The sequence below is a fragment of the Microcebus murinus genome, chromosome 1 (assembly GCF_040939455.1).
Source record: "Microcebus murinus isolate Inina chromosome 1, M.murinus_Inina_mat1.0, whole genome shotgun sequence".
NCBI lineage: Eukaryota > Metazoa > Chordata > Mammalia > Primates > Cheirogaleidae > Microcebus > Microcebus murinus.
This window is the reverse complement of record NC_134104.1, coordinates 102,096,588-102,118,649: the sequence shown is the minus strand read 5'-3', so window position 1 is coordinate 102,118,649 and position 22,062 is coordinate 102,096,588. Positions and strand designations below refer to the sequence as shown.

The 22,062-nt window shown below is 40.6% G+C and overlaps 1 protein-coding gene across 2 annotated transcripts in view; it reads right to left on the bottom strand.

Moving 5' to 3' along the window:
- The window catches only part of VEPH1 (ventricular zone expressed PH domain containing 1), a 216,420-nt gene that overhangs the window by 100,009 nt on the left and 94,349 nt on the right, over positions 1–22,062 (bottom strand). For both annotated transcript variants that reach the window (XM_012739772.2, XM_012739770.3), the window contains exon 7: positions 15,195–15,415. In XM_012739772.2, the coding sequence (XP_012595226.1) occupies positions 15,195–15,415 (221 nt within the window). The remainder of the gene's footprint in view (positions 1–15,194; positions 15,416–22,062) is intronic.

The following is a 22,062-nucleotide window of genomic DNA, read 5'->3' as shown; positions in this document are numbered from 1 at the left end:
ATTGCTGGTTTATTATAAAGGATACAACTCAAAAACAGCCAATGGATGAGATCATAGGGCAAGGTAGAGGGGAAGGGGCACGAAGCTTCTGTACCCTCCCCAATTGCACGCTCCCTCCCAGAAACTCAATGTGTTCATCAACCCAGAAGCTCTCCAAATCCTGTCCTATACAGGTTTTTATGGAGGTCTCTTCATGCAGGCAGGGCTGATTAAATCATTGCCATTGATGATTAACTCAGTTTTTAGCCCTTCTCCCCTTCTCAGAGGTTGGGGGTGAGGGGGCTAGGGGTTAAGGTAGGGTTGGAATTTCCAGCCCTAAAATGATGCCTTGGTCTTTCCAGCAAACAGACCCCATCCCAGAGCAATCTAGGGGTACCCAGCCACCAGTCATCTCATTAGCATACAAAAGACACTCATCACTCTGGAGATTCCAAGAGTATGTTTAGGAGTTGTGTGCCAGGAACAAGGGACAAAGACAAAATATTTATTTTTTTATTACTCCACATGATAATCCCTAGAAATGCGTTCACCAAGATGGTTTAATGATTTTGTTGGTTTTTGTCTGTGTGTACTTACTTAGCTCTCATTAGTATTTTTCCTTGATGTTGAGGAAAGGGCCTCAGACTTACAGAAAAATACTAGCTTTTTCAAACATAGGGTTATTTTATCTGAAGGGCCAAAGTGAACCTGGCATAGCTGCGTGAGGGTGAGGGAAAAGCACGATTTTTTTTTTTTTTTTAACAGCACTGCTTATCAGGGAGAACCAATGCAGAAGAGCTGGTGACTGTTCTACCCATCTTAGCATTGTATCTTCAGTGGGCACTGGCGAAGGTGAATTGGCAAGGTTGGATACTGAAGTTTTTCTGTCTGGCTCAGAGAGCAGTCCTGGCCATGAAGGTTTGTGGTTAGGGGACCCTCAGTGGTCAGAATCCACCTGTGAGTCCAGCCCAGGGACAGCTGTGATGGTTCAAAGTGGGAAGGAGAGTTGATCATCTATTAAGTAACAAGGCAATTGTTTGTTGCCTAATAAACTGTTGCTTATTTAAACTTTAAATGTAAAGGCCAGGGTGGCTCACGCCTGTAAATCCTAGCACTCTGGGAAGCCAAGGTGGGTGGATAGCTCAAGGTCAGGAGTTTGAAACCAGCCTGAGCAAGACCGAGACCCTGTCTCTACTAAAAATAGAAAGAAATTAATTGGCCAACTAAAAATATACATAGAAAAAATTAGCCGGGCATGGTGGTATGTGCCTGTAGTCCCAGCTACTTGGGAGGCTGAGGCAGGAGGATCACTTGAGCCCAGGAGTTTGAGGTGGCTGTGAGCTAGGCTAATGCCATGGCACTCTAGCTGGGACAACAAAGTGAGATTCTGTCTCAAAAAAAGAAAAAAAATTTAAATTTAAAAATATTTTACTTATAATTTGTATAGGTTTCCTATAGCTTTACATAATGTTCATCTATTTATCCATACCATGCTTGAATGAAATATACATGAATAGATTTCAAGAACTAGTACATGGGAATAAAGGCTAATCTTGAAAATGATTTTTTTCTAACATGTATGTGATACTGGCTGTATACAAATTGATGGAAGGCTTTGACATCTTTTAGCCAGAAGATTCTAGATGTTTACTCCTACTACAAATGCAACCAAAATAATGCTATCACTGGATGGTATTTCACAAACCATGGTGATTACCAAGGTTAATTTTAAAAGGTATAAGGTTAGTCCTTGTATAGTCACCAAACTAAAGTATTTCTCTGGTTCCTTAGAACTTAAGTCACATTTCAAAACTGAAAGATACCTTTATTTTAACAATATCTGTAACTGGAACTATTAAAACTTAAAAAATGTGTAAATCACAAAGCATAGCCCAAAATGTATATCTTGGATATTGAGTATTATACAATTAAAAAAAATTTTTTATTTCATTTTATTTTTTAGAGATGGGATCTCAATATGTTGTCCAGGCTAGACTGGAACTTCTGAGCTCAAGAGATTCTCCCACTTCAGCCTTTTGAGTAGCTGGGACAATAGGCATGAGCTAATGTGCCCAGCTATACAAATTTTTAAATCTCAAAACATATGACTTGTTAGAAGAATAATTTCTCATGAATTTATAATTTTTTCTCTCTGTGCAAAGCTCTGGGTTATAATAATCATTACAATAATCACATTTTCTTCCCAAAAGATTTTAAATATCATATGATTATAGGATAAAGATAATTTTATTGTATCAGTTCCTGATTTTTAAAAATTTTTTCTTACTTATAGAGATATTTTATTTGTTGTACTCTTTATATCAATTTCACCATCTATAAAATGTGGATAATAATTTTACATAACTCAGGGGGTTGTTGGAAAGATTAAATGACAGAATTGGTGTGAATCACTGTTCCTAGCACATAATGGGCAGCCAACAGACACTAGATTTTATTACTATTAGGCTTTAGGAGGGGATGGTCACTCAGGACCCTTTCCCTGCCTGTGTCGCCAGTTATTTCAGTAGCATACAAAAGACAGTCATCACTCTGGAGATTCTCCAGTGACTGGGTATTGGTAATTAGTCAGAGCTCTAGTAGCTGGGAGCAGCCTTCCTTCACTGTCTGGTTGTCTTATAGCATCCTCCTGAGAAGACTTTGGGCATGAGAGAAATTATGGGGTAATCCCTGCACATCCACTGACCCCAAGAGGGGCAGGTTTGGTGCCTCTAGGGTAAGATTGCCCGTAAAATACAGGATACCCAGCCAAATCTGAATTTCAGATAAATGACAAATATTTAAGGTAGGTATGTCCTACTAGGGGACATATATATTTAGTATGTCCCACTAGGGACATATATAGAAAAAATTGTATTATACTATACTAAAATTATTATGCTTACACTAAAAAATACTAAGAAATGATTTGTTCTTTATCTGAAATTCAACTGGGTGTCCTGTATTTTTATTTGTTAAATTTGGCAATGCGGCTCTGGAACAAACCCCTGTTGCTTGGCGGGCAGGGACCTGTACTGCTCATCCTTGCTCCCTCGTGTCTGGCACAGTGCCTGGCACAGGTAGGTAAGTGTGCAGTCAACCTGCAAACCCCACCCCCAAAAATCTCCTGAGGTCTACCAGATGCCTGTAAAGCACTGGCCACTCCTCCTGCCCCAGCAGGGGTGGGGGGGGTCATGGTGCTATTTGGTACATATGAAATTTGGAGAGAAGAGTGGGAGCAAACAGAGGAATTTGCAAAGGAGCAAGTCAGAAGCGTGAAGAGGCAACAATAAAATGTCTGGGCCAAAGAAATGCTTTCTGGATATGAGGCTGATGAGTGTTGCTGATGAATAGAATTCTTACCGCAAAGACTTTCTTTTCTACATCTACACCATCTTGCTTGCTTTTATGATTGGGAGATTTGTATAGCAAAGAAGTCAGGGATCGGGGATGGTAATAAGAGTCACTTGAGGCAGCCAAGGCCTCCAGATGGATCAAAGAGAACTTGCTGTCTCTGACCATCAATCCTTGACATGCTAAAGAGTTTTGCTGGCAGGGTGGTAGGACAAATTTTGATTCCAATGGGTTGGAAAGTCAGGAAATGATATTAATCAATAGAAGGTTTGTTTGGCTTTATAACAAACATTCCCTGCTTCTTTACTTCTTCTCCTTTTCCTTTTTAAGTTTAATATAAAAGACCTTTTCCAGAGATAAGCAAACTCTTCTGGTTTCCTTCCAGAGCAAGGAAACATACAACAGATATGCAAGTACTGGTGCAGCCATTGGTCCTGTGTGTGTGTTTACTTGTGGAGTGGTGGGGGTGGGGCCGGCAGGTTGGGCTCATGAAGGGGGTTGTTATTTCTTTTCCATTTGTCACTTTTAACCCCAGAGGTAATTTTATAGAAATCTTTGCCAGAGTTCTGTAATCCTCTAAATATTAACTTGGCCTTAACTCAACACGCCACGTTACAAGAGGCTCAGATAATTTCCAGTCTGAACAGTTTCTGGTCTCTGTTGCCAAAGTAAAGTTTTTAAAAGTACCTCTAAGGATGCCCAGGAGGAGGCCTAATTACCTTCCTCCTGAGGACTCCCCTCAGACACAGAGCAGCCCTTGGGCAGCTCACTGCTCTCACCAAGCTGGGAGATAAGACTACAAAACTGGCAGGGGTGGCGAGATTGGGAGCCTCTCTTTATTTTAATAAAAAATAATAATATTAGTTAATGTTTGGTGATCTTGGCATATGATCCCATGTCGAGAATATGTACTCCTGCAGGGTTAAGCTTGTTAGAGGAGAAGTAGGAGAATGTAGTGAACCAAACCCACATCGGGGCCCTAAATTCTTAGAATGTTATATTCCTTACTCCTCAGCAATTTCTTGGGTCATCAATCATCATAAGAATGACAGAGATGATCCCCCAGGTCCACAGTGCTAGCATCTGTTTCAAGGCTGCAAAGAATAATGCTGTTTGAACAGCTCTGCTGGAATATCACGGGAAAGCACAATAATAGTAAGTCTAGGTTCTCGGTAGTCTGTTCTGCCTCTCACATGCTCAGTGGGCGAGAGCAGAGATGGGCAGGCACCTGGTTATATGGTCATACCAATGGTAGAACTTTGCTGAAATAAGATGGCTTCATGGCATTTTATTCACACTAGAATTTTAAAGGGATTTCAAAAAGAGACAGTTGTGGAGAAATGGACTGAACATGACTTCACAGTGGAAAGATCTAGATTCTTGACTCCAATCTCATGTCTTTTTGTGATGTGGCAAATCTCTTTATAACTCTAAGTCTTATTTTTGTCATCTAAAAATGGGACTAATGATACCACATCATCAGATTGCTGAATGCATTATATAAGATAATGGGTTTGACAGTGTAGCCTATATAGAATAGACATGCCAAGCCATGGTAAACCCCTGTGTGGCTGCTGCTTAGTGTGGACATTTGACACTGAAAGAAGGAGGTTTGCACAGGTGGCACCAAACCTGGAAGATGAGCTTTTCCTGCTGCAAGCCAGGAAGAACTATGCAATCCCATTTCCAATTGTAGCATCCTAAAGAGTGTGTACTAAAAGAGAGTGGCTTTCCTACTATGTGAGCACACAAGGACTGGGAATTAGTCAATTTAAAAAATGTCTGTACTTCAAGTGTCAATTCTGAGCATTGCAGATACAGAGAGAATTCTCTGCAATTTGAACAAAAGTATAAAAGCCCCGATACAAGGGAGTGACCCTCTTAATGCAGATGCTCAGCCATTTGCTCACTTTTCAGTCATTCAACCAACACAGGAAAGAATGAGACATGGAAAAAGGATCAGTAAAAAATGCAAAGCCCCTGCCCTTGCTACCCAGGGGGTCCCTGGACCAATGGCATCAGCGTTGCCTTGGAGATTGTGAGAAATGCAGAATCTCAGGCTCTGCCCCAAACCTACTGAGTCAGAATGAGCATTTTAACACAATCCCCAGGCGTCTTGTGGCACAGTCAAGTTTGAGAAGCACTGGCTCAGACAACAAAGAGCAGAATCTGAAGCGTATCAGGGCAGAGACATTTTCCCTCGATCAAGCAAGACTGTTAAGGGTTTCACTAGTGCTGTAGTGGGGTGAGACGTAAAACAATCTGCATTATTTGGAGCTGGTGAGTTTCGTCACCGTCATTCATTTCAGGGTCTCTGTAAATTCTGAGGTACAGGCATCTTTTCAGTTTTTATCACTGATAGATACTGGTCCAGACAGACCCCGAATCCTTAGTCAAGATTCCAGAGACTAGACTGGGCAGCCCAGGTGACGAGCAGCCTTAACAGAAGCCTGTTCCATCCTTAATGAGTTGTCACCTGGATGTGGCACAAGTTGCAAAAGCACTTTATATGTTATAAAGGAGTGAAAAAAGGGGAGTAGCAATGTCGTCAAAGCACTTGGAATCAGGAGTGAGGCATTTGCTCTTCTCTGTGTAGGCTGACTTCATTGTCTCGGAGCAAGAGCAGGTAATAGGGTCTGGCCGAGAGGATTAAGCAGGTGAAACATTGTCACTCTCTAGCATCTGACACTGGAGGAGCAGGAAAATTGGGTAAAATTTTTCTTTTTGATACATTCTCTCATAGTCAACGTTCACCTCAAATATGATACCCTGCCTCATTTTTAATAGATAGAAACATAGCTACTCCAAAATGGAAGGATATAATTTGTCAAAAACACATCAACAACTGAGCCGGGATAGAACTCCATGCAAAATCCTGTGATTCAATTTCTAGTCTACCTAGAATTCAGCATTTACCTGTAGTAAAGACTAGCTAACCGACCGCAGGCTGCTAATAGAAAGTCCATCGTTTGCCTTATGATAAATATGAATAATATTAAGATCTGTTCTGCCTCAGCTGTAACCCACCCCACAGTGCCTGCATCTCAGGCTTGAAATGGTGTGTGTTTATCATCTTTCATGTACCAAATTTCTTTACTTTAGGTCCCAAAGAAAGTTTGGAGGTAAAATGTTAGATATTAAAGAAAGGTCTCAGATTTGTCTGGCTTCAGCTGCATCTAGGATATAATGCAATTGTTTTCAAATTACTTGTAGTAAAAAGCTGGGTTTTTTTGTTTTTTAAATCTTCATATATCAGCACTTTTGTAAAAAAAACAGTAAAAGTAAATTATCAGAGAATTACAATGAATAAAAAGACACAATGTCCACTGATCATGCACTTGAATATTGCAGCGATGTCAAATTGCTATAAAAGTTCTCAACTCTTATTTTCTTATTTTCAATTTCCATAATAACTTTGTCACAGTCTGGTAAGAAACAGTTTGCACATGGGACTGGTCTAGTAGATATACTAAATAAAATCACCTATGCTAATGTCCACCTGGAGAAAAGTGCTAATGCAGATAATGAACATGTACTGAGGGCTTTCTGTGTATAGGTACTCACTGCTCTAAATCCTGTACATGAAATTATTTCTCATGTAATTATTCTTGTGAATTACTTCTCATGTAACTTTCAGTGGCTCCATTTACAGATGAAGAAACTGAGGCAGAGAGATGTGGAGTAACTTACTGAAGGTCACTTAGTCAACCCAGCATCAAATGCCTCCAGAGCTCACACGCCACACCCTGCCCTCCACACTGCCTCTTAGTAGGTGTTTGGTTCAGGTTGCATTTGAATCTACCCCAGGAATAAGTAATACATATTATGGGATTGGTGGTAGCACAGTAATCAAGAAGAATTCTTTCACATAATATCTTTGAGTAACATCTTATAGGAACCAGACACCAGAACAAAGTTGATATATAGTTACTGAGCAACTCTTCACATTGGTTGTAAAAATGAATTTTGTCACCCTCTTTCAACCCAAACAGAAAAGGTGTTCAAAACTCAGAAAATGTCATGCAAATGGCAACTTTCAAGTTCAATCATGACAGATGCCAAAAGAGGAACAGGGAGCATTTAGGGAATCAAAATAGCTAACAGTTAGCTCATAGGTCCAGTAAGACACATCTGAGCACCAGCTGTCACCCCTTCTACGTGGGGTATAGAGGGTCTGTCCCTCTCACCTCTCCTCCAGAGGGCACTTCTTCTTCTTCCTAATAGAACATTGGTGTTCTCTGTCTTATTTGAAATGGGAAGCCAGGCCATAGGCGCTAGACAAAAAACTCTTTCCTTTTTTGTGTGTACTGTGTTTCAAACATTGCTATGTTACAGGAAAGGGGCCCGGCTCCCCTGGTGAAGCCGAAATTGGATTGCTCACACCCCATGGCAGGGCTGCCTACCCCCCATCTCCACCCCCCTTTGTCCACACACCACAGAGCCAGTCCCCTGGGGCCTCACACTCCCTGGGCTGGCTCGATTGCCTCCAGAGCTGATAATGATGTCCCCTACCTACACCTCTTGCTGATAAATGAATTCCTGAAATACCTTTAAAGACCTCCACATCACCCTAAAGCTGCTCTACGGAAGGACAACTGGTGGAGTAAATGAACAACAGATGGAACATAAATGGAACCACATGTCAGACTCACCCTCTTCAGTAAGAAGTGGGGCAAGGAACCGAAGCCTTTCCTCCTTTCCTATGCACGGAGGGGTAACAACAGCCACAGCTACCGCCACAAATGGCTGTTACGATTTTCTTTGTACAAGTGACCACCATTGACCTCTCCGGATTGAAAAGATATACTTATTTATTATTAAAACTCTGGTTTCATTCTTAAAAGTTGCCTTGGTGGTGCAAAATTATAGTCAGCTTTTTCCAAGCAGGGGGCAAAACTGACCAGAGCATGTTTTTAATTATGGTCCTGACTCGCGTGCACTCGCTCAGCCGACAGTTGCTCTCGGAAAATGAATTTCCCTCTGTATAAACATGTCTTGCCTAAAAAAGTGGGAGTTCTTATAAGCACTTTTAAAACCTTATTTTCCTTCTACAGAGCACAGGTTCTGAATGTGAATATTAGGTCTTCAAGCTTGTGGCAGACAAGAGGGACACAGAAAGACACCTAACACCTCCAGGCAGGGGGCATGTAGTGGAGGAGGGGAGAGGCAGTGTGAGCCGCTACTGCAGCTCAGAGGAAAGTCAAGTCACCGTGTGTGAGGATGGGGTGGGGAAGGCCTCGTGCGGAAGTGGTACCAAACTGGAGTCTTGGAGAATGGCAGCCTTCAGTGGCAAGAAAGGCATGAAGAGGGTGTTCTAGAAGGTAATGGTAAAGGTTAGTAGGGTACGACTTTTGGGAGGAATAGGCAAAAGTCACCCAAGACATTCCTTCAAATTCTTTTGAATTATCTATTAAATATTTTGAACAGCATAACTCTTGACCATGCTAAAATCTGAGATTCACTGACCAGATTAAAGGAAACTCAGTGAACTTATATCTGAGAATTTATTGCCCCTCCAGGAATCACCATTGGAATCACAGGGGGGTGAGAGAGAGTTTTACTTTGTTTTTGTCTGTCCACAAGCTTTACTCCATTATGCCTTCCTTAGTATTAAGCCTCTATAATCCTAATGCAGGTTAAAAGATTTTGCCGTGAGGACTAAACAATATAACAGGGGTGAAAGTCCCTCACACAGGATATGCCATGTGGTAGGAGCTGGTTAAAAGTTTAATCAGTCCTATGGATGCAGCATTTTTGCATGTTGTAGAGAAGTAATGGGCCTCCTGTTCTCTGGAAAGTCTGTCGTGGACTCAGTGAAGAGCCATCACTCAAACTCTTGGGCAAGGTCTTGGGGAACTGTGTATTTCACCAGGGTTAGGTTCCGATATGACTCCCAGATGTCAAGATGGAAACTCTGGAACAATCGGTTGCAAAGGGTCTCACAGTTTGAAAATGGTCTTTACAGGCCATGTTGTCTGACTACACATTAGGGCCACACATTGAATCAAATCCTTGGCTCTTCTCTATAAGCTGTTTCTTTGATGTTCATTGCATGGAATGTGGCGTAAACCAAACTTTTGGGCCCACTCCAAGGAAGATAGATTTCCTGAAGTCATTCTTCTGTGAACCTGATCTTATTCTATTTTCCCTTCATTCTCCCCCATGTGCTGTTGTTTTATTTCCTTCCCTTCATTGTTTCATCTCTTTCCACTTATACCAAAATCAGAGTTATACCTGCCCAATCAGATTTTACTATAATTGACTTTGCAGTATCTTTTTTTTTATTTTCAGGCCTGATTTTTAAAAACAAAGAGCAAACACAAAATCTCATCATCACTACTACTACCATCACCGCCAAAACACTAAAAGAAATACTACCCATTTAACTAAGCCAGAGTTTTAGGAACCTTTAATCACACGCTCTGTCTTAAACTTTTCTTACAGACAACTTCTTTTCTTTCCCCCGTGACTTTGATGGCTTTGGCTAGGGTTTGAAAGCTGGATCTGAGGGAATTGTAACCTTCCCCATCCCCCACCCCAGGCCTGAGACCTGGGGCAGTGTGCAGGGACCCTCTCTCCTGTTTCCTCTGATTTTCCTTCTGCCTGTTGCCATCACCATCCCCTCTCCCTATCTGTTCTTATTTCTGCTATTTATCTCCCCATGCCTGCTTTCTTTTTGAAACTTCCATCCTCCAAGGTTTCCATTCCCAATTGGGGCCTGAGCCTAATCGCCTACTAAAACCACCTGTGACAAGTTGCCCCCATTCTGATGGCGCCTGATTGGAGCAGCCTCCCTGGCCCCACATTCATTTGGCAAAGGCACCTTCTAGTCAGTGATCACTTGACTGCTCTGCTCAGCCACTCACAGAGTTGCCAGGAGCTCACTCTCTCCTTCACCGGCTTCAACTAGGTCCTGGCCGGCAAACAGCCTGATGACTGGGGCCGCCTGGAGGGCTAGATAGGGTTGTGAAAGGCACACGTCTTTCCCCCTATCCTGACACCTTCTCCTTTTCAATCCACGATTGCTGTTGTATCCCTTTTGCTTCTCCTGAGTTAATTTCAAAATCTAAATGCTTTGCTTGGCTGTTCTATTATTTAGCATCTGTTGGTTTATTTTTTAGAGATAAACATTCTTTCTAAAACAGAGGAATAGGAAAAGTACAATGTGCTCACCTGATGCAACTATCAAAACCAGCCCAATTTATTCAGTCATTTGGCACCAGGAAGGCTCCTGTCTGTTTCAGTTTTTCATTCTCTCTAGGATGCTAATTGTTTTTCTTTTGATAATCTTGTAGTTTTGGCCTGAAGTCTAAAATCTGGCTTGCTGGGCTATGTGTCAGATTTGTAAATTAGATGACATCTGTTTTGAATTATATCATCTTTAATTTTCTTTCAAGTTCTCTTCACTTATTCATTTCCCCTTTAATTGTAAGGATCAGACTTCACTGTATGCTTTAGACAAAAGTGTAGACCTTTCTGCTTTGGGGGGCAGAGATTAAAATGACTGAAGCTAAATGGTCACAATGCAGGCTATTCAAGAAAAAAGATGTTGGGAGAGAAGCCTTAGCAACCATCCCAGAAAGGATGAGCAGTAAATACAAAAGGCTGGCTGTCCACACCAGCGCTTTGTGGTTCCCACCGAATAATTACAATTGATTAGAAGAAGATTGACAGTGAAGGTTGAGCGGAGAGGAGTATTTTGAATTGAAAGAGGTGGAGGTGCTGATGACAGTGGTGAGGGTATGAAGTGAGTGGTGTGACCTTCTCATCTTTTCACATTTAATTGTGCTTTCTTTGTCCCCCACCCCCAAAAACAGTAAAGGAAGGAGAACATAAACTCATTCCCATACACTCAGACTCATTTGATTGTGAGATCCTATTTTTCCTTCCTATCTACATATCTCCTAAATTCTTCTTTTCATGGGGAAATTGTTCATTGCTAATTGGGTTGGGCCTACTTATTAAAAATTAATTTTCCTGTTAAGATGCCTAATGTAATATGTTTGTATAACATTTTTTCCCTTTAGATAAACTTTTTTTAACACATGTAATCTCAGAGATGTCAGCTGGTCTCTTGAGACCTTGCACCTGTAGGGGCGATAGAGAATGGGCGGGCGCTGGCCAGGACGTGTGCTCAAGCCTCTGCCTCGGACGTGCGTCCTCCGTGGCCAGGAGGAGACACGAGTGCCCTCCGTGGCCGGGAGGAGACTGAGCAGCTTGGCTGAGCACACAGCACACAGTGGCTCCCCCAAAGACACTCTAAACCAAATTTCTGAAACCACGTCATAAATGTTGGCCAACAGTGACTTTGTGGTTGCATATAAATGACAAATCCCTTCATGAAGCCGATCTTGAGTTTTTTGGATGCTGCCGTGTTTGGGTTGTTTCTAGTCAAGTGATGGGTCTGGGGAAAATGCTATTTTTGAATGGTATATGTATATAGCAGTGATTCTCAACTGGGGGAGATTTTTGTCTTTTGGGGGACATTTGGCACTCTTTGGAGACATTTTTGGTTGTCACAAGTAAGAAGGGGTGCTGCTACTAGCATCTAGTGAGTAGAGGCCAGCGTTGCTGGTAAATATTCCATAATGCACATGGCAGCCACACGACCAAGAATTATCTAGCTCAAATACCAATAGCACTAAGGTTGAGAAGCATGGTATAGAAGCATGGTATAGAAGCGTGGTATAGAAGCATCTATGTATTGAACCAGCTGACGGCCTTTTATATGCTCAGTCAAACCCATTGTGTTGAGAGAAAAGGACATTTGCAATCAGCCTTCTTCTGATGAGCAGTTATTATTGACTTTGATAGCTGTATTGGTCAGGTAATATTCTCTGTTTGTAGTGAGACTAAGAGGCGCTTCCAGATGGGCTCCCCTCCTGCCACCTCCTTTTTTATGTTATCAGCATCATCTCCCTGTCTATGCAGTCACTCAAGCTAGATGCCTCTGGATTTTCATCCACTCCCTTCCCTTTCTCCTTACTCTGCCTTGCCTAGGTCATCAATTATTCACAGTTCTGTGCTCTCTCACTAAAATTATCCACCCCAATTTCTTAGGCTTCCATTACCGACTTTGTCTAGGCCTCCTTTATGAACTGTTTAGGCTCCAATAATAGCATCCTGGTCTCTCCCTTTCTCTTACTCTCTCTTCTCTCTCTCTCTCTCTCTCTCTCTCTCTCTCTCTCTCTCTCTCTCTCTCTCTCTCTCTTTCTCTCTCTCTCTCTCTGTTACCAGCCTGCTACTCCAGCCAAATCCTTTCAGTGCTCCACAATGTTAGTCACTCCTCATTCACCTATTCCCTTGGTTAAGAAAATATTTGAATATTTACTATCTGCTAATTACTGTGCGAAGACCTAAAGTCATTCCCCAGATTAAAATCTTTCCAAACCTCCATGCTGCTTACCAAACAAGCTCCTTATTTCTAATACAGCATGTAAGGCCTCTGATAATCTGCCTCTGACCTAACCCTTCAGCTTACCTCCTGCCCTACCCTGATGTACTTGCCCCAGCCACATTGAACAAATTATTTTTCCTTAGTCTGGGTCACTCATTCTTAAGTCCTCGTACCCTTGCATTGCTATTATCTCTATTTGTTGTGTTCTTTCTACCCTGACCTGGGGAATTCACATTCATCCTGTGCAACTTAATGTAGTGCCTAGAGAAATGCCTAAAATATGGAAGATGCTCAATAAATAGGGAATTAACTTAAATTTCACCTTCTCTGTGAAACATTCTTCAATTCCCTGCCAGCTGGTCAGTGCATATCTCTTATACTCTGTAACTTATTGTATGCATGTCTACCAAAACTACACTGACTGTGAACCACTTAAAGGCAGGGTTGTTGTCTCATGTCCCTTAAGACCTCCAGGCTCTTAGCCATGCTGAGCCACAAGTGGAGCCTAAAGCCACGCTGTGATTAAGGGCTCACTACTGTATCGAGATGGCTTCTTGTGTTTGTAGAATTCCTGTTTCATACTGGAAACCATATGCATCATTTGTTATGCCAAAAGCCCACCTAATTTGACACTGGTCCCAAATGGGGCCTGCCCCTCCTCCAGAACTGCATTCCTTCAAATACAAAGGATTGAAGTGTGAAGGTGGAGTTTCAGTCCATCCCCTATCGCTTAGTCACTATGTAACATTGGGAAGATATTTATTTAACCAGTCTCTGACCTTCTGTAAAGTAGGAATAATGATATCTTCCCTTCTTGGCTTGTAAGGAGGTTATGAGGATCAAATGAGATTATGTATTTGAAAGCATTTTGTAATTCTAAAAGTCATAAAGCTTTTCAAGTTTCTCACTATTCAAAATGTAGCAAAACAGGGTGGGCTGTGGTGGCTCACACCGGTAATCCTCTAGGAAGCTGAGGTGGGAGGATTGCTCAAGGTCAGGAGTTCGAAATCAGCCTGAGCAAGAGCAAGACCCGGTCTCTACTAAAAATAGAAAGAAATTCATTGGCTAATTAAAAAAAAAAAAAAATATATATATATATAAAGTTTAGCCGGGCATGGTGGCGCATGCCTGTAGTCCCAGCTACTTGGGAGGCTGAGGCAGAAGGATTGCTTGAGCCCAGGAGTTTGAGGTTGCTGTGAGTTAGGCTGACGCCACGTCACTCTAGCCCAGGCAACAGAGTGAGGCTCTGTCTCAAAAATAACCCCTCCCCCCTAAGAAACACAAAATGTAGCAAAACAAAAAACAAATAACATTCTCCCAACCATAAAATCTTCTCTTTTTTTTTCCCCAAGGACAAGCTTCTTGGAAAGGCCAGTTTTGTGTATTATGTCCACTCTCTCTCTTCAACCCAAGGCATCCTGTTTTTTGCCCAGCCAGACCACTGGCAGCTTCCTCTCCACAATCATCAATAATTTCCTCATGGCCACCACCCAGGGCCACTTTTCCGTCCTTCTCTCATTTGATCTGACTCCGGTCTGCCTCTTCCGGAGACATTCTCTGCGCTGAGGCCAGGCTGAGCTTCCTGAGTCAGGGATCCTGATTACATCCTGCCATGTATCAAACCCCACAATGACTCTTCACTGTCCATAGGGTAAAATTCAAACTCCTTAGTAAGGTCTGTCAGGCCCACCATCCTCTGGTCCCTGCCTACCACTTCATCAGCATCTCCTGATGTTGTTTTCCTTGTAACATACACCCTAGTCAAACAAAATGACTTCTGTTTCCAGAAAGTCTTTTTGTATACACTGCCCAAAAGGCAACCTGGTACAATTAGATCATCTTTCAAAACTTGGTTCAAAATATCACCTCTTCTGGGAAACCTTTCCTGATCCCAGCTTCCCACCCTCCTTCCTTCCACACACAAGTGCAGTATATATCCCACCTCAGAACTCTTTGAACCCATCTTGATTAGCATAATCTTCCTGCCATTCTCTAATTATGCACTTAAATATTTATTTATCTCTTCTACTAGACAGTGAGCTCCCTGAGCACAAAGAACATGTTTTATCTCTCTCAATGTCTAGCTTCCTGGTACATAGTAAACTTTGTTAAATTGTTCAGTCTAACAACTTAAATTGTTAAATGCTTGTTGAGTAAATATATGTTATAAAATACTATTATTTTTATCACATTCTACTATTATTTGTATCACATTCTTATTCCTTTACCATATTTTGTGTACTTTTTGATTTTTCTTTTGTTGTTGTTTGTTTACATTCTGGTTTACACAGATTTAGGAAAAAAAATTTTGGCAAGTACTATAATTTATTCAGACATTATTCTCTGTTGAGAGAGTGAGTTTGGCTTTCCTTGGGAACTTTCATGCTACAAAGGAAAGCTTAGCTGTCTGTGCTCTGCCTCCAAGTGTTCTCAACAACTTCCTGAATTTCCAAGGACTCCTGCTCACCTGCCACTTCCAGCCTTGGCATTTTCCAGTTGTCGGGTAAGGAGCTTGGCAATGGCGGTGAAGCTGTTGCTCATGCGGAAGATGTCTCTGCTCTGAGGGCCCAGGATGGAGGGGAAGGTGTCGGTGATGCTCTTAATCTCCAGCAGGAGAACATGATGAAATGAATGCTCCATGTTGGCCAACTGGCTCACCAGGTACATCAGGCAGCACCTGGCTCTCTCCTGCCAAGAACAATGAAGAAAACAGGTCTATATTTTAAAAGAAAATTCAAGTAGTCCCATGACCAGCAGATGACAATTCTATAGGGAGTTGACTTAGGGAGCCAGCTGAAGCGAAATCATAAGTTTCATTCATAATCCCTCTTAATCTGCTTCTTTGACATTTTAAATTCTTTCCTGATTTCCAGGATAAACTAATATGCAAATATTCTTATTAGCCTATCTTTCCAGGTCAAAACCTCTCAAACACCATCAGTGATCTGACCCCACACATCCCCTCTTTCCAACCATGTGAATCGCTGACTCCACCTGCATGGCACAGGCGTGGTCAACAGTCCCCAAGTGAGCCTTGACCCTGGCTCCCTCTATTCACCTGTCTGTCAGACGGCCACATATCCCACTGGTGTGTACAGTGTACTTCCTTTCCACAGGTATTCTTACTCCTTTGTTCACTTTAAGCATCTTTCAACATATTACAGTTTTTATGTGCTTGGCGAATTATATTATCTAGCTTTAACCAACCTAACTCTCATGAGTTATTTAAATAAGTTTCTTCAGAGAAATTGAAGATTAAGGACAATGTGAATAATGTAGGCATGAGGAAATAATAAGAAAATGGCTCAGCTGACACATCTCTTACATCTATTAAAGCTCCTCGTCAGCCACATTTGGAGGTAACATGATCTAATCCAACATGACTACAAGTTAGCCAAAACAAATTCAAAATTATCAAGAACGTTATTTGAAATGGAGATTTGTACCCAATAGAAACAGTAATATATCATTAATTTAAAAATAACAATTTGAAGTATGGCTTATTTCATCTTTAACTTCTCTTTTGAAGTCTTATTTCTTGTGTACGTTAACATTTTTTATAATGTTAGTATTATAGAACATGTATAATTATAAATAAATATGTATTGGTGGTTGTTGCTCAAAGTCTTTCTAACTGATTGGTACATGGGTTTAATTACCATTCTAGTTAGGAATTATCGTTTACCCTTTGTTCTAGGATTTGAAGTTTAATTTCCTTCGAGGGAATTCTGTGTGAATTTTCACTGTACTATAGCTCTTGTAAAAATCATGTTTAGTACTTAATTGCATTTGATTATTTGTTTATCCATGCTTTTATTCAATCACCAAATAGACACTGCATGCCTATATTATGCCTGTGCTAGACTCTAGATGGCAAAGGTGGAACACCTTTAAGGGATTCATGATTCCCCCTTTCATTTAATTCCCTAATGTTTACATGTGTCGGTCAAGTCTCCTGAAGGGGCTACTTCTCATTCATCAATCATCAACCCGGCACAGACTTGAGCCTGTAGATTTTGCATCCAGTGTGTGTGTCTCAATTCACTGATTTAAGCAAACCTCATGTGTCAAAATATGACCTTATAAATAAAGTATGTAGTTGCAAAGGAATTCTGTGCTTTACAAGAAATGTTTACTACAGAAGAGATTTGGGTAGTGAAGTCCTCTAGTCTTTAATGCTTAATTTTCAAAGACTCCATGCTGCACTGGAACACACTTTTGGGGGAAGTGGGGTACATCTGCCAATCAAGTCTTGAATTATTTTTTAAGCCCCACTAGGGCACAGAGCTCTATGGGTGTGTGGGACAGAGGCTTGTCTTCCATAAGCTGGACAGCTACTTGAAGCTGAAGGTATTTATTTATTAAAGGATAACAATATTAGATGAATGAAAAATAAAGACCATTGGCACATGTTCCTGGCAGCCCCTGTTTCATATGTTGGCTCATACAATTGCCAGATTGCAGAATGACACTTAAATGTTCTTGGATCCAAGAGGTTTTTTTTTTTTGTAATATAGACTCATTTATTCATACAAGGGATCTATGCATGAATTTATAGTATGCAATGCACCACAGGGGCATTTTCTATTCCCCATTTAAAGGGAAAAGCTGGATGCAGGGGGTCCCTACCATATTCCAGGCCCCATTCTAAAAGTCAAGAACACTGCGCTGAAGAAAAAGGACAAAAATCTCTGCTATCATAATAAGGCAGAGAGAAAATAAACAAAATACCTATGTAAAATATATAGTGTGCTGGATAGAAAAATGTGCCTCAAAGGAAAATGAAGCAGAAGGGTGGGGTGGGGGGTGTCAATGTTAAACAGTGTATCAGGTCACATCTCAGAAGGTAACATTTGAATTCTGCATTCTCGGTAATTTTAGAAAACAGTTATAGTAAAATTCCTTCTGCTTGATGCAGGGAGGTAGGAAGATATAGGAACTGGGACATGTGAGATGTGGCATTTGACCTATTGTTTTTCCTACTGAAAGTGTAATTTCAAGTTTCAGGTAATTTCCTCACCTTTAGAGTCAGATTCTTTTTTAGCATTTTTTTAAAGCTATTTCACAAACACCTCATTTGCTTATCCAATAAGTGTCCCCAAGGTGTCATAAAGAATCCTTCTCACTATAAAAATTAGCAAGCCCCTTCTTTAAAGTACATGCCTTCTAAAATGTGAATTAGGTGGCTGTGTGAAGATTTGCTGAAATCAACATAATTCTGAATGATCTTCTGGCAGCCAAACTGAGCTGAAGGGAAAATCAATCACAGGGCAGGAACAAGAAAAATTATAACTGCTCTGGAAGTAAAGTATGAAACCAAGCCAACCTCACATCATTTGCTCTGAAACGCTGGAGCACATCCATGTACCTCACAGGGGTAACAGATGTGGTTTTGGATTAGAAAGTGCGATATTAGGGCAAGAAGGGGGTTAGGAGATTCTGATTTCTTTCTCGGCTCGGTAATATTTTGTCTCTGGAGGCTAGTGACTGCATTGTTCTGCTTTTAGTTGTCCACTGTGGGAATAGGGTCTGCAGCATCTGTGTGCCTTAATTGTGGGCCTGACCCTATCCCTTCTGACCCACAGAGAGCACTTAGTCTGAATGCCAAGTCTATTCTATATACTTGTAAGGCATTTACTCACATGATCCTTCAAATAATACTATGAAGTCAGTACTAGGATCGTTGTCATTTTACAAGGAGAAAACTGGGCACAGAAAGGAGACCAACTTGCCCAAGGCTCAAGCTCACATCTGCCCTCCCTCTCTGTCTAAATCTGTACCGTCGCTCGCTATGCCGCCAGCCTCTCCCATCAAAAACCACAAACCCACCCATGCACATATGTTCCACTTTCTTTTTTCCCTGCAACTCGTTCATCTTTTCTCCATTACGGATTGTTTTGTAGCTGTGACCTAACTTGGGTGTGCAGATTGAAGACTTGGGACAACGATTTTCTTTTCATTGACAATTCACTTGTTTACAGCAGAATATGAAAAGTGTAGTTAGCAATGGCATCAGAATGATGTGGTCCTTTTCATTTAGATATTTTTAATTTAGTTATTTGAACATCATAAATACTCTGTAAATACAAAGTAGATCATGTTTCTCAAACTTTTTGGTTTCAGGACTCCTTTACCCTCTTGAAAATTATTGAAGACTCCAAAAAGTTTTTGTTTTCCCAGGTTATATCTATTTATATTTACCATATTCAAAATTAAAACTGGAAAATTAAATAAACATATTTCCATGAAAGATAGCATTTTCTAAAACAAAATATAGTGAGGAGAGTGGTATTCCTGTGCATTTTTGCAAATTTCTTCAGTAACTACTTAATGGACAACATCTGGATCCTCATATCTGTTTTTGATCTGTTAAATCTGGCCTCACAAAGATATGTAGTTGGGAAAAGGAGGGCTATTTTCAAAATAGCCTTAATAATTGAAAATATTCTTCTTGGGCATTACACCAAAACTCAACAAGCAGTAGTTTCTTAAAGGTCAGTTGCAATATGCAACATTAAATTTTTGTACCCTATTACATTAAAATCCACTGGTCTGTCTTACACTTTGAATAGATCTTCTACCCATGCATGGTTTTGTAACATTAAGCATTGGTCATTGGGAAAATACTGGTTCAGTGAGTTAGACGTATCTTCCAAAGGTTGATGCATTTCATTATATAATATCAAAAACATTGCATTCATTATTGTCACCACTGACCTCATTAGAAAAGTCTTTTAGGTATTAGGAAACTGCCAAGTTTACAGTGGTGGATACAGATTCTCTGAAATTCTAATTTTCGCTTGCAAGCTCAAATTGTATCATTGGCAACAAATACTAATATCAGTAGTTTTGCTTGAAATGAAAGGCTTAGTTCATTCATTTCCCAGATAATTTCTACCAAATAGCCAAAACAAAATAATCATAGGCTATTTGTAAGTCATTATTTCAAGTAAAAACTATTACATGAAAAAAGTGGTTATAGTTTAGCTGGTAGGCCAGTAACACAAGTGCTTTTTCCTAAGATACAAGACCACTTAGTGTCTCTGCAGCCTCCCTTCTTCCCTCCACCCATGGCAGGTACCACCTGTTGATTACAGTACTCTTCCCTGCTGACCCGAGAAGCTGCCTAAGACACTTTCTCAATGCTATCCTCCTTGTGAGTGGTTCTTAGCCTGGTTGCACATTGGAATCACCTGGGAAGCTATTAGAACAATTCTAATGCCCAGTAAATCCCCCGCTTCCCAATTCCTATTGCATTTCATTGAAATGGGCAGAGTCTAGGCATAGGAACTTTTAAACCTCCCAGATGATTCTAATGTGCAGCCAGGGTTGAGAACCACTGGTCTGTGTAGAGTCCTAAATCTCCAAAAATCCAAGAATTTGCTGATTTAGGAAATGTGGATTTGGTCCTATAATCCACATTTTTCTCTCCCCTATCCTTTATCAATTCACAAAAGTAATAGAAAATAATATATTTGGTTGCTCGAATAAAAGTATTTTACTTCCTGGACATCTATTATCCTTGATGTAAACATTATCATTCTTCATAGTTCAACTCTCTGAAGTCTTGCACACACCAGAGATACACTTGCAGAGGCCATTGGAAATGTAAAGCAAATGAACTTATTTGTAATGCTTTCTCAATGAAACTTTACCAGGGTGACCTCGGGCTTTTCTTAGAAGCCTACATGTGGCCTGTGGTGCTCAACTACTTGGAGGTATATTGATTCCATGGAAGTCCCTTTCCTAATGACTGGGGGTGGGTTGCTAGCTCCAGACCAAGAGTTAGAGGGTTTGTACTGCTGCCTCTTCCCACGGCAATTCTTCTTTGGCTGCAAGAAACTCTGGAGTAGGGGGACTGACTCTTTCTGTTTGCCCTGAGATTTTCCCAGTTTTAGTCCTAAAACTCCCTTGTCTCAGGAAACTCCTCTATCACGGGCAAATCAGGACAGCTGGTCACCCTATTCTGGAGTCTGTGGGCAGAAAGGAAATTATTTCAGCTCAGAGGACCCTGCTCAACAGACTCACATTGCAGGTGAATGCGATCACTATATATATCTCTCTCTGTATATAAACGGTCAGCCCTCCACATCCTTGGGCTTTGCATCCACAGATTCAACTAACTGTAGATCAAAAATATTCAGGAAAAAACAATAAAAATAACAATACAACAATAAAAGATACTACAACAAAAAACTAATATAGTATAACAGCTATTTATGTAGCATTTACATTGCATTAGGTGTTATAAGTAATCTAGAGATGATTTAAAGTATAAGAGAGGATGTCTGTAGATTATGCAAATACTACACCATTTTATATAAATAGGGGCTAGAGGATCCTCAAATTTTTCTATTCTTGGGAATCCAGGAACCAATCCCCCTTGGATACCAAGGGACAACTGGATGAATGTATATATAATATATTTACATGTACCTTCAGTTCTTGTTATTTGTGGTAGCTATGTTCCATAAAGTTATCACAAACACTGAATGGGACAGTACTGAAGCATTGCTTCTAGGGGAAATACAGGGTTAGGTTCACTGCAAGCCTCTGGTCACAACATTTTCATCCACTGACCAATACATAACCTTTTAAAAAATATCTATTTCTGCTTAAATACATCTTATTTGATATATACTGTTGATTCATTAAAATTGTACTCTCAGACAACAGCAGTGTAACTCATGCCTGAACAAAGCTTATCTAACACATGTGCTTTCTCTATAAGGCATATGACATCTTGTCATGCTTAGGAACACTAGAGAGCACTTTAGCATTACACCTGGGGACACTTTAAACAGTGCAATCACTACAAAAAGGGCACTAAATAGGCATGAAAAGAACAGACAATTATTTACAGTGTGAGAGCTGTAACAAGAAGGCAGACATTGCCTTTTTCAAACTTATCTGGGAAAACTAAAATGTTTTGCTACTCTGCACGTGTCTATGAATGATCATGAAAGCTCCTTGAGTATTGATCCAGGGTTACAAAGACAGTTTAGCAAGCAGGTGAATTTGAAAGTATGAAATCACTGAGATAGATAGAGATGAGTAGGTAGGTAGATAGACCAATTGATCAATAGATCTCAGATCTTTGTAGATCTTCTACAAAAGGAAAAAGACATTCTGCTGTTAAGACATGATTTTCTATGAAGTCATTGCAATCATGCCTGGAAAAATGCAATGTCAACTTTACTGAGGTCAAGTGAAATTATGTTTGAGTTTAGATATCCAGCATATCCTCCAGTTGGTCTTTCCTTGTACTACCCACCATCAGCATATCTTATTGCCTTTACACTAATTCGACCTTTCTTTCTTTAGCAAGTCACTAT